This window comes from Quercus lobata, chromosome 2 (genome assembly GCF_001633185.2).
Source record: "Quercus lobata isolate SW786 chromosome 2, ValleyOak3.0 Primary Assembly, whole genome shotgun sequence".
NCBI lineage: Eukaryota > Viridiplantae > Streptophyta > Magnoliopsida > Fagales > Fagaceae > Quercus > Quercus lobata.
This window is the reverse complement of record NC_044905.1, coordinates 72,020,048-72,032,346: the sequence shown is the minus strand read 5'-3', so window position 1 is coordinate 72,032,346 and position 12,299 is coordinate 72,020,048. Positions and strand designations below refer to the sequence as shown.

Sequence of the window (12,299 nt, the reverse complement as noted above, 5' to 3'; positions counted from 1 at the left end):
AAGAGAGAATACTGTAGCATGGAGAGTAGTCTTACATCATTGATCTGTATCTATTAATCAAGTTTTTAACTCTCTCATTCCGGGTGACCTTTCTACATAATAGCATTTGTTCTTGTTCGTGTGTTCCCTTAACCCATGCAACAATCCGTCTAAACTTACTTAAACCGAGTTTTTTAGCCCATACTCTACAAGAATTCATTGTGTTGGGCTTTTTGGACCAAGGCTTGTAACAACAAGAATTTAGTTACTAAATTGTGCCCCTACAACCTATTTTCCTCTCTTTTATGTATGTATTTATTTCTAAAAAATAAAAAATAAAAAATAAATAAATAAAAGGAATGGAATAGTTATAGAACTACATGACTTTGTATTTTGACTATTTTCCAACAAACCTTTTTTATTCCTTTTCGAAAAGGGTTACGTGAACAAATGGTAAAGACGTTGTAAAAATGGTTGTGGTATGTATATACTCTATTAATTAACACCAGTTTTTTGTATCCAAAAAAAAAAGAAAAGGGTTAAAATTAAAGGTTTTTGAGGGGTGATTTTTTTTTTTTTGAGAAACTTTTGAGGGGTGATTTCGTAACTCAACTATAGACGAAAGTATCCCATAGTAAAGGGATAAAATTTGTTTTGATTAACCGACATTAAAACAACAAGTCAGAAATCGATATTGTTGAATAATGATTAATGTCGTTGGGGTAGGTGAGGTGTACACACTACACAAACAGCAACAGTAAAGTTGCCATTTTTATCTCTATCAAGTTGTTAAATTGTAGTACGTGTCACTCCTATTTAAGCTAAACAAGGATAAGAATAATCCAGAATTTCCATCAAAAAGACAAACGTCAATCAAAGAGAACACGAAGATCAGTGTTACTTCTCTTTTTCTTTTTTTTTGATGTGACAAAGTCGCAAAGATCAATGTTCTATATTCATGGTACATAGGTAAAACATTTTTTTATTATTTTTAATTTTGATTTTTTTAATTTAATAGTTAAGATTGATAATTATTTTTCCAACTTCGTCAAATGCAATTATCTGATCTCAAACTGTTCATGACTTCATGGTATACCTTTCAAATTGGGCTGTCATGAATGGTTTGAATTTGATTCCAACAAAAGAAAAAAAAAAGTTAATGATAATTTTTTTAACAAATAAGGTCAAAGTTCAAATTCATGTTAAACTAATTAGAAAGTAAAAATAAATAAATAAAAATTGAGTCAAATTTAAGCATAATATTATATTCATAAATGCATGTATAAGTATAAAATTTGGTTTAAATATATATATATATATATATATAATATTACATGATTGTATATATATGTATATAAAAATATACTTAAATAGACTTGAGATTAAATTGTAAAATTTTTTTATTAAGTTTATAATAAATCAAATTATTAATAATATAAATAGTTCATTTTATAGTAAAAAATTTGTATATAAATTTTAACAATATAAGGTTAGTGAATTCATTTTTATGAGTCCATAAACAAAAATCATTCAATTTGATTAATTCAAATAAATATAATTTCAATTGTAATTTAACTATAAATTATATAGACTTGTGAAAAGTAAAAAAAAAAAAAAAAATTAAATCATGATGCTTTTACTATATATGAAAATGAATATATTAATCAAGTAGTACGTGAATAAAGTTCAAGCTTCTTCATTAGAAATTGAACCAATGTAAAATGAGCTCAAACTCAACTTATGTTATAGACTTGAAATTAAATAAAACAATATTAGAATTGACTCACCTTGTTTACTAGACTTGGCAAATTGCACCTGCACTCAATAACTTAATCACACTTGAAGAAAAATACTTGGCCTGAGTCATTAGAAATTGAACCAAGGTAATATGAGCTAGAACTCAACTTATGTTAGACATGAAATTAAATAAAACAATATTAGAATTGACTCGCCTCGTTGGCTAGACTTGGCAAAATTGAATCTGCACTCAATAACCTAACTCAAACTTTGAAGAAAAATACTTGACCCAACTTAGGTAATTTTTTTTTTTTTAAATTTTTTAAACTGGGATTAAAAGAACAGGCAGTATCTGCCCCACCTAATTTTCAATTTTTTTTTTCTTGTATGTGAAAAAATACGGGTGATCCAGTAATATGATTGACCCAACCTGCTAATAATCTGCTACGGATGACCCGCTTCTGATCTGAACTTGATATGACCTGCACATCAATTAACTTGACCCATTTGCCAAACCTATCATTTCATGCCTAACATACCATTTCCCTCCTCAAAAAAAAAATCCATTTCCGAAGATAACAGAGAGAGGAAATGGCTTTAGGCCCCAGGCATTACTAGAAAGGCACACAAAGCTAAGTTGTGAGCAAGACTAGCTATTAGCCCAAAAAAATAGTATCTTTTTTTTTTTATAAGGAAAAAAAATAGTATCTTTAATAGAATAGAAAAATGGTTATACGAAAACATCCGAATCGTTACATCGTCAATGAATCATGGTATTATTACAAAATGAAGATAATAAGGCATTTGGCCAAAAAGGCCATTTTATCAATAATAACGAATAGATAATGCAGAACCAGGCTACATGTCTGGAAGAGTATACAAGGCAAAATGGAAAAATGGAAGTAAAATGAAAAACATAACAAAATGTTGGTACTAGTTACTTCAAAATTTCAAATGCAATGAATCAGCAATGGAATACTTTATGCTATGCAAATGAGAACAGATTCATTTCAATAACAATCATTCTGCCTCCATTTAAGTCCTTGATGCCCCACCATCGAGTAATGCAAAAGAGAAAACCTTGTCCATATACAGGACCATAAAGCAGGTAATCCTTGGGAAGAAGGAGCTGACCAGGGATGATAGCTGCGTCTTCATTCCTTCTGCATGTAGCATTATGTGCCAAAATGTACTCCGAAACTTGATTAAATCTCATAACAGCACAAAAATGTCTAGAGTTTCCAAATTCAGTGGTAAATACGTTTACATGATCCAAATTTTCCAACACCAAGATACACCAACTGTAATGCCCACTTAAAAGCATCATACTTGTTTCTATAACTGCACGCCCATGATGATCCTTCAAATTGGGCATCGTATACTGTTTATATCTGCACACGTCTCAATGTACATTGTCTGATCGAAGGTCATCACTGCTGCCACTCTTATCCTTGTTGGAGAGCATTTTCTTCACTTTCTTATCCAAGACCTTTTCAAAGTCACTATATGACAGTGACAGAACCTGGTTCAGCAGCAATGAAACTCCAGACTCCTTCACAAGGGCATACCTTGGTTTAATCCTCTCCTCCAAACTATAACCAAAATATTGAGGAAATTTCACCAGCTCTGATTTTGAATAATCCATGGTCAAAAAGAACTCCCATTTTGGTATTAAATTCTCGGACAAGCTAAAAGTATATAGAGCTCCATATCTTGAAATCATGGTCCCTATTTCCTCAATGCTGTATCCCCTCTCCAAGAAAAATTCAGTCACAGGCTTCAAATTGGCCTCAATGCTAAGACCAAAAGTCTGTGGACAACGAAAGAGAAGAACAGCAACATCAACCCCCAACGAAAGGAAGTACTCAGCTGTTGGGCGTAACTTGTCCTCCACACTGTAGCTTATAATGTTTGGGCTGCGTGTCAGAACCTTACCAATGCTCTCTGCAGAGAGGCCCATTTCACAAAGGAATTCTACAGTGGTCTTCACCTTCTGCCTGCTATGAGTGAGAAGTGCTGGAAAGCGGTATATCACCTTCGCCCATTGTTTCTTGTCCACACCCAAATTCTCTAAGAAAGTCATAGTGGGTATAAGGTTTTCAGAGAGACTTATTCCACACAATTGAGGCCTTTTGTTGAGGATGGTTGGAATATCTGATTTTGGTACACCAAGATCAAGAAGAAACTCAACCACTGGCTTGATTTTTCCCTCCAAACTATAGTAGGCAAAAGCTGGGAATCTTTGTGTAATTGCCTTGATCTTCTCAAGATCCAAGCCAAGTTCTATGAGATAGAGAATGTGAGGGCGGAGCTTGCCATCTGGGTCTATCTCACTCACTCGAGACATGGCCTTTAGCTTCTTGGAGTCAAGGGTTGGATTGGGCTGAGAAACTGGCACAACTGTCTTTTCTTTAACAGGTGGATTTGGAAAGTTTTCCACTACATCTACTACAATGTTCCCATGCTCTTCCAGAAGGGACTCAAGGTACGGAATAAGAGCATCCCTGATCTCAAGAGTTGTAAGCTCACGTCCTGCCATGCCAAGGGGAATTCAATTAGCATGGGTCCATTTTAGAATCAAAGATGCTAAATTGAACTGTGGCTATAGAGAAGCATTAATATGATGAATCGAACCTACTAGATACCGAGATTTATAAATATAATGAAGCTTTGCGATCAGGTGGTCGATGAAATGGTCTGACTTGTTTATGGTTCTTGTTGCAACTGCATTGCTCAATCCTTGTTTCTTAAAGAACAAGGACAAAACAGCCTTAGCTTCTTCTCTTTCTGCCGCTAACAGGGTTGGAGACACCACTTTCAAGCTGAACGAACCATCTATCTCTGAATCAGCTGGTATAATATAAAAAGGATGTCAACATTGTAAAAGAGAGAATCACAGAAGCAAAATGTCAAAATGTTTTGGATTTTATGTGGAGGTTAAAATTAAATAGCAAAGCAAAAACCACATGAAAGAAAATGTAAAAATCAATTGCTTACCGAATTGTGCTTGGCAAGAGAAGGGTTTGGCAGGAAAAGAAAGCCGAGTCCTGAATAATAAAAAAAAAAAAAAAAAAAAAATCAAATCAAATCTTCCATACCATACCTCATAGGGAGAGAAAAAAGACAAACTAAATGCATAAAAAAAAGGGAGATGCAGCTTCAGCTACTACAACTACTAGAATCTCTGACAACATTTAGTCTCTCACCCATATGACAATTGGCCACCATCATCCCAACACCTAGTAACTACTTAAAAGTTAAAAAAAATTTAGAACTATGCCTACTACTTCCAATCCAACAAAACCCTCACATTCACTATGGCTGCTTCAATTTCGACCTCCCATACCTGTATAAGTTCCCTCTCTCCTCCACAATATGACTACACAATTCCCTACCAGCCTTGGGTTTTTTTTCCCCATCAAAAAAGGTATGTACAGCTTTTCAAAGGATCACCTTTTCAAGATAGGCAAAATAAGCTCATCCAAACACACATGAATCTCTTGCACCATAACACCTTTGGTTTTCCTCACTGGGTTATTCCAAAATTGCCAATATTTTTAGTACTTAAAAGTTAAAACCTCCATTTCATCACCTCCTGTGAATAATACCATCACTACATTACATAATCACTCTCTCCCAAAGCATGTCAACAAATTTTCACAAAATCAAAAACACAAATTTGTCCAATAACAACAACCTTAATTCCCTAACAAACTCACAACACTTAGTAATAACAGTTAAAACAAAAACATCAAAGAACTGACTGCTAATTAAAAACTAAGTAAGTATGAAGTAAACATAAACTATTAGTACAAACTAAGAAAGAAAATGAAGTAAGCAACAACTAATTAAAAACTAAGCAACTGGGTTATGGGAATAGAAGTACCTTGTGATTGTAGGTGTGGTTGTGGTAGTGAAAATTACTACTTTTGAGAGACATGAGAGCTTGGCTGAGTGGAATGCACAGAAAGCTCTCATTTTTTTTACCTTTTTTTCTTCAGCAAGAATTGAAAATGAAGCAGAAAGAGGAAGGTTTATTTGGTTTTCTTTTTTGTTTTTATTTGGTTTGGGTAGTCAGAAAGTGCAAATATCACAGGACCGATGGGCAAGCCTTGGATATGGATTGATGACGTGGCAGAATATCAGCCGCTGAGGAATTGTAAGCAAGCAAAGCACGTGCCAAAAAAAAAATGGTATCTGCTGCAATCATGCACAATCTGTAATATAAAAGAGATCATAATGGGCCTAAAGTCACCTGTGTAACTGTAACCCATGTGGGCTTAGAAAGATCTACCATCAGTCCAGTTTCTTACCAGAAACCCAAGTCCACCCGCAATCTCCACCGAAAAAAGTAAGAGAGAAGTATCTTCCTATGTCTGTTTGTTTGGAAGCGTAAAAACAGTGGGAGAATATAAAATAGTAAAAAAATAAAAATGTAGAAAGTTAAAAAAAATATTTTAATTTTTATTATTTTTGTTTGATTAGAAGTGAAAAAGTGAAGGGATAAAAAAGTGATTTTATATAAATTTACTTATATATCCTTATTAAAAAATGATGTTCAATTAAAAAAAAAAGTGGCAAACGACCCCGCAAATAAAAGCAATCATCCAAATTTATTAAAAAATAAAAATCATATAAAAAAAATCATGTCTAGTTAAAAAAAAATAAAATAAAACAAAATAAAACAAAACAAAACAAACAAACAAAACAACACAACTATCACGCCTATAGCCTAGGAAAAAAAGAGAGAAAGAAAGAAAAGGTAATGTGCCTAGGAAAGCACAAAAAAAAAAAAAAAAAAAAAAAAGGAACTGGATGAAGCCCATGTGCAAGTGCACATGGGCATTTTTGTCAATGAAGAGATTCAAAATCCCCATTTAGTTTTCTCCCCATTTTGGTAGGCGTCAAGAGAAAACACATGTGCCTTACCAATTTTTTTTCATCCCCTCCCTCCAACCAAACACCAAAAAAAAAAAAAAAAAAAGTTCTCTACCATTTTATCTCCCTTTTTTTTTTTTAATTTTTTAATTTCCATCTTCCCTAAAATCCACCCAACCAACACATACCATTAAAGTTTAAACCAATCCTCTCCCCCTGTAAACCTACAACCCTCTCTTTCTATGTCTTTGAGCCTTATCTCACCAAATCTGTATTGATTGCATCGGCACCGTAGATGTACTCATCTCTATTACTGTTTATCTATCTAATGAGTTTGTCAGAAGAACAAGAAATTTCGTACTCTTTGCTTGCGTGTCTGTGAGAGTGTCTTTTTCGTGACAGTCAGGCCCAAGGATCCCGGGCCTGAATGAAAAGGAAGGATTTGGTGGATCGGGCCTTGACTCACCGCAGCTAACGAGCTGTTTAAGAATCAAGTGAATGCAGAGAATACTCCTGACAATATAAAGAAAAAATGACAAACAAAGATATCGAAGAGTGCCAAGAATTAACAACGTAAGTTCAGAAGGAAAGAAAACAGGATTAGCAAGACGATAAAAAAAAAAAGTGCTATGGGGATCCTGGGAATTATGAAGCAGTGTTTCATTAATACATTATCTGTTTGATTACAGAAAGCTCACTAGGACGTGATACAAGGTCCAATCAAGCTCAAAAATTGCAGTCTTGAATGACTATTTCAGCTTTCAAAACTTGCAAAGTTTGATTCTCGTTGAATCCGAGTATGTGCAATAGTGGCCTTTACAGGATACCGGGAAGCAATATTTGCTTTTCCCTTAGTATTTTTCTTTCTGCACAGATTTTTCTGATAGTTTTTCCTAGAGAATTTCTTCTTTCTTGTGTTTCTTTCTTCTTCTTTTTTCGCTGCCTTCTTCACAACCCATCCCCTCCTTTTATAATGGAGTTTTCTGGGCTTCCCGAGGAACCGTTGGTTCCCCTGTTTTGTTCTTTTGCAAACAGAGCATGTCCTGTCCCCATCGTCTCAGTAAGTCCCTTTTCCGTTTTCTCTCATTCTTTCCTTCTCTCGGTTCTGATTCTTTTGAAAGCTTCTGGTTGGCCATCCTCTTCGGGTTGTGCTGAGGTATGCCCTTCTCGGCATCCCCATTTCTAGCGTCTTCCTCTTTTCCATTTTCTTTCCTATTTGGGCGGAATCCTGTTCTGTCATTTTTGAAAGTCGTTTGTTATCATTCTTCTTCCCTGTCCTGGTTCCCCGAGGCCTTTTCTGTCTGTGCCATGAGAGGTCGCTCGCGTTTTTTGCTTTTATTTCTTGTTTTCTTCTTCTGTCTTCTTTCTATCGATCTGTCCCAGTCTTTCTTTTTCTTTGTGCCTGAAGGGATCCGTGCTTATTGATGGTTCCTGAGGATCCTTGCTTCTTTATACTTTGCCGTGGTCTCTCTTTTTTTTTTTGGATGCTTCTTTCTTTTCTGGGCTTCAGGATCCTCTGGGCCTTTCTTTTATTCCCTCATGGGTCTTCCGTATCTATTACTTTGGGCTTAGCCTGAATTTTTCCTTTTGGGCTTGACTTGTTCTTCTTTTTTGGGCTTATTTCACTATGACCCTTTTTCAGACCTCAACATTTAGCCCCCCGAGCTCGTGGGTTGCCTGAAGCCCACGCGTGAGTGATTTAGGTTTCCTAAGATTTTCGTGGTATCCCCCTTTTCTCAACTTCTACTGGGTTCCCTTCCTTTTTACTTGGGATCCCGGCCCTTTTCTGCTGCTTTTAGTCACCTCCTTTTTGCGTGTCGCATTCCCTTGTAATTATTACTTTTTGCAGCTTCCTCTTTACACGGGACGTGGCAGTTGAGTATTTGAGGTAAAACTCCTCTACCCACTTTTCTCGTTTCCCGTTATTTCTCATTAATAACTGCTGATTAATCCCTTCTTCAAATTAAATTTTTTGGCAACTTGCGCGTCTTTCCATAAACTGTTTTCCCCAACTGCTATTTGCGCCTTTATTGTAGCCGTTTCATCTTATCACTTTGCTTCTCTGAGTCTTTCACTCTTTGTGTTTCTCTTTCTTTTTCTCTTCTTCTCTGTTACTCTGGTCTTCCTCCCTTTCGCACTTTCAATCTCTTTTCTTCTCATAGTACGTGTTGTTCCGATGGCTTCTTCTTCTTCTCGAAAGAGGAGAGAGCGTACTCCCAGTCCTTCTGAGGGTGAAGGTTCTTCTGGTTCTGCTCCGAGTGATTCTCACGAGGTTACTGAACGTCCGGCCTTCCCTTTACGGGATCCTTGGTATTCTCTCAGTTTATTTTTCCCTCATATATCTCATGGTGAGGCTCCTTCCATCCCCTCACGTTTGGATGTTTTCTGGCCAAGCGGGTTTCGCTGGTTCCGCCCAGGTTCCTGATCCTAGAGAGATTTTCGATCTCCAGATCAGACAAGGAATCCGAGAGGCGGTTCCTATTTTCTTTGATTTTGTTCCGGGAAAGATTCAGGGCTGGCCTATATGGGTAGACAAGGAACTGTCTGATGCTGAGTTTGTGGGTCGTTTGGAGCGCGCCGGTATCCTAAAGGCAGTGGCTATTTCCAGAAACCTTGAGGGCTTCAGAGACGCCAAAGGGCTCAGGCATCTGGTACGTCGTTGGTGCCCTTCCCTTCATACTTTTTTCTTTTCTACTGGTGAATTGACGATCACCTTGGAAGATGTGGTTAATAACTTCCTCCTCCCGGTGTTTGGTGAAGAGAGCCCCTTTGATATTAACCTTTCTGGTGAGGATCTCGTGGTAGAAGATAAATTGTTTGGTCATTTTGGTGGTCGCGCCGCCTCTTCTGGTGGTAAGCCGGCTAGGATGGGGAGATGGGTGATGACCCTCTCTCGTGAGAAAGATAAGGAAGTGAGGTGGGCCGGTTTTCTGGCTTTTTGGCTTAGTAAGTTTTTGTTTAGTGAGTTCCCTGGGTACGGAGTTAAGTCTTCATTTTTTCCGTTGGCAATCAAGTTGGCTCGAGGTACCCAGTATCCTTTAGCCCCTCTGTTTTTGGGTCATGTTTACTCTCAATTGGACCAGCTTCATGGAGATGAGACTGAGGGTGATTCTTGTTATGTGATCACTTCATCTCTTCATTGTGCTATTCTTCAGATTTTCATGTGGGACCGTTCTGCAGCTACTTTGGCCAAGTGCAAGAATTTGAAATTTGTGAAGGACAAGTTCCAAGGATCCCCCGACATAGTGAAGGGTCTTTATGGCAATTCTACCGATGCCTTTCCCATTATTTTTCGTTGGATTAGCTTGAAAGGTGGTGGCCTCAATCTTGTGGAGTTGTTTGACCAAGCAGGGAGCTTACATTGGAGATCCCCTCGTGAGTTTGGTCCTGGCTTTGCGTGTGATTCTGTGTTGTCTTCTTTTTTATCTTCTACAGGTAATACTTTTGACTTGCACCGTGGTGATGAGGGCAGTCTGGCTTATCTTGCCTGCATTAGCCCCTCCTAGCTTCCTGTGCCTTCTTCAAGTGGCCCAAAATATACTCATTATTCAGCACACCGGGTGCTCCGACAATTTGGTTTTGACCAGGACATTCCTCCAGTTTTTAAGGATGTGGTGCCATCCCTTCCTTCCTTGGATCCTTTCCTGAGGCTGCAGGCCTTTTCTTATTGGTCACGGAGGAGCCCCCAATTTGTAGTGCCTAACTCCCAGAGAGGAGTCTTTGCTTCTAGTGGCTATACCAGTTATTGGAGAAGAGTACAAAAGTTTTTTGTTGATTATGTTGGCTCTGGTACAGTTCGGAAAGCCCCGAATCCTAGCATTGTTTCTGCTCCGACATCCAATAGACGTTTATCCCTTCCTACTGTTGGGATTGTTTCTGCTGCTACAAGCAGCAAGACTGGGTTTACAGAGTGGCATGCCTCCAGGGGAGGTTGGGTGGCTTATAGACAGGATTTTCCTAAGACTTGGCTGGGTGATAGTCTCATCATTGGTGCTTCCTCTGGAGTGCCCATCAAAAAAGGTGCAACGGAGACAATAAGTGCTTCTACTGCTCCGAGTAAAGGTAAGGATGTCAGGCCGAAGAAAATGAAAGTTGCTGATGTTGGTGAAAGTACAGGGGGTGTGGAGATAGGCTCTGAGGCGAAAAGAAGGAAAACGGGGGCACACTTGGCATCTCAGGAAGGCAAGGATGTCAGGGAACCTTTGGTTTCAAGGACCCGGAAGAAGACCAAGGTAGAGTCTTCTTTTTCCCAGGTTCCTGTGACTGCTTCAGTCCATGGTTCTTTAGGATCCTCTGGTTTGGTATCCCAGCCTCCTTTAGGACCCTCTGGGCGTACTCGTAGTAAGCAAAAGACTTCCAGAGAATCTGTAGAGAAAGAGAGAAGGGCAAGACTTCTTTCCTTCTTCTCTCTTTTTTTTTTTATCTGTTCACCTTGTTGCACTTATTTCTATTTTGCTGACGAATGGTGATTTCCTTTGCAGTCCAAGCGCAAGTCTGATCACAAGAAGGGTAAGAGCCAATCTTCTGGAGACGACGTGGTATGTGTGTTCCCCCCCTTCTTTTGTTCTTTCCCTTTTGTTCTGACATTGTGTTGTTAGCATTTCCCGCTGTTGTGTTTTTTTTTTTTCACTTGGCACTGCCTTCTCCGCTTCTTCTTCCTTTAGGTGGAGGTATCCCCTCCTATGACTGACAAGGCTCTGGGGGAGGAAACTATCACAGCTCTTTCTGTTGTTTTTCCTGTTATGGGGGAGGAGCCCCCTACTGATGATCCAGCTGAGGAAACCGGGTAACCGATGCAAGGTTCCCAGGATTCTCAGGATCCCAAAGCTTCTAGGGTCCCGTCATCTCAAAGTCCCCATCTTGAACGCACTCCTAGTCCTATCAGGACTGTGTTTCCTCAACCCTTGTCAGATAAAGGTGCTTTGGGAGACACTCCTTTATCCAAACAAACAGGTAAGCCTTGTTTCCTTGAGATAACGTTATATTCTTATTTTCTTTTCCAGTTTTTTTTTTTTTGAGTTCCTCCTTTTCTTTTTCCTTTTTTGAGTTCCTCCTTTTCTTTTTCCTTTTAGGTCAAACCAGTGAGAAATCCGCTCCCAGTGTTGCCTCTTCTTTAGAATCAGAAAGCTCAGAAGGTGAGTGCAAGCTACTCCCATCGTGTTTCCTTTTCTTCCTCCCCTTTTTTTTTTCTTTCCCCTCCTCTTTTTTTTTTTTATATATGGCGAAGCCCCCTGCATCTATTCCTTCCTTTAGCCACTTTGCCATTGGTCCTTCACCTTTTCTTCAACCTGCCTTATGTTCCTTCCCAGAATCTTCGGGGAAGTCAGGAGATCAGGAAGAAGAGGCTCTGCCCCAAGAAGCTGGAACCGGTTTGTTCTTCTTTTCCCCCTTTTTTTTTAAAAGACTAAATCTGTTCTTCCTTTTCTTTTCTTTTTTTTTTGAATATTGATACAGGCTTTGCAGGTTCTGAGCCCGTTATCCCTGAAGGAATTGTGAGACCTGTCCAAGTTGCTGGCCTTCATTCAGAGCAAAAGGCTGCAAGTCCTCCTGTCTCTGCAAATGGTGACACAGTGATGGGGGATGCCTCGAAAATGGCTGCCTCAGATCTTGATTCGAGGCTTTCCTCTTTCCTGACTCGCTTTGATCTCTTGGAATTCAACAGTCTGCCTGCCAGCCACTTCCATGTTTTTGGGTCTTCTTATGGC

General features: G+C 38.5%; 1 protein-coding gene across 1 annotated transcript; it reads right to left on the bottom strand.

Annotated features, from left to right (window-relative positions):
• Positions 1 to 2,446: 2,446 nt before the first annotated feature.
• LOC115976475 (transcription termination factor MTERF5, chloroplastic) lies at positions 2,447 to 5,778 on the bottom strand. The gene is made up of 4 exons (XM_031097778.1): positions 5,603 to 5,778; positions 4,714 to 4,763; positions 4,351 to 4,566; positions 2,447 to 4,248 (listed from the first exon to the last, which is right to left on the bottom strand). The coding sequence occupies exons 1-4, from the start codon at positions 5,692 to 5,694 to the stop codon at positions 3,119 to 3,121; spliced, it is 1,488 nt and encodes a 495-aa protein (XP_030953638.1). The 5' UTR covers positions 5,695 to 5,778; the 3' UTR covers positions 2,447 to 3,118.
• Positions 5,779 to 12,299: the final 6,521 nt, after the last annotated feature.

Excerpts from the sequence above, each read along its gene's own strand:
- LOC115976475 (XM_031097778.1), bottom strand. The coding sequence starts at position 5,694 with ATGAGAGCTTTCTGTGCATTCCACTCAGCCAAGCTCTCATGTCTCTCA. Across the intron at positions 4,764-5,602 it reads ACCACACCTACAATCACAAG|GACTCGGCTTTCTTTTCCTG; the intron begins GTACTTCTATTC and ends TTTATTATTCAG. Across the intron at positions 4,567-4,713 it reads CTCTTGCCAAGCACAATTCG|CTGATTCAGAGATAGATGGT; the intron begins GTAAGCAATTGA and ends ATATTATACCAG.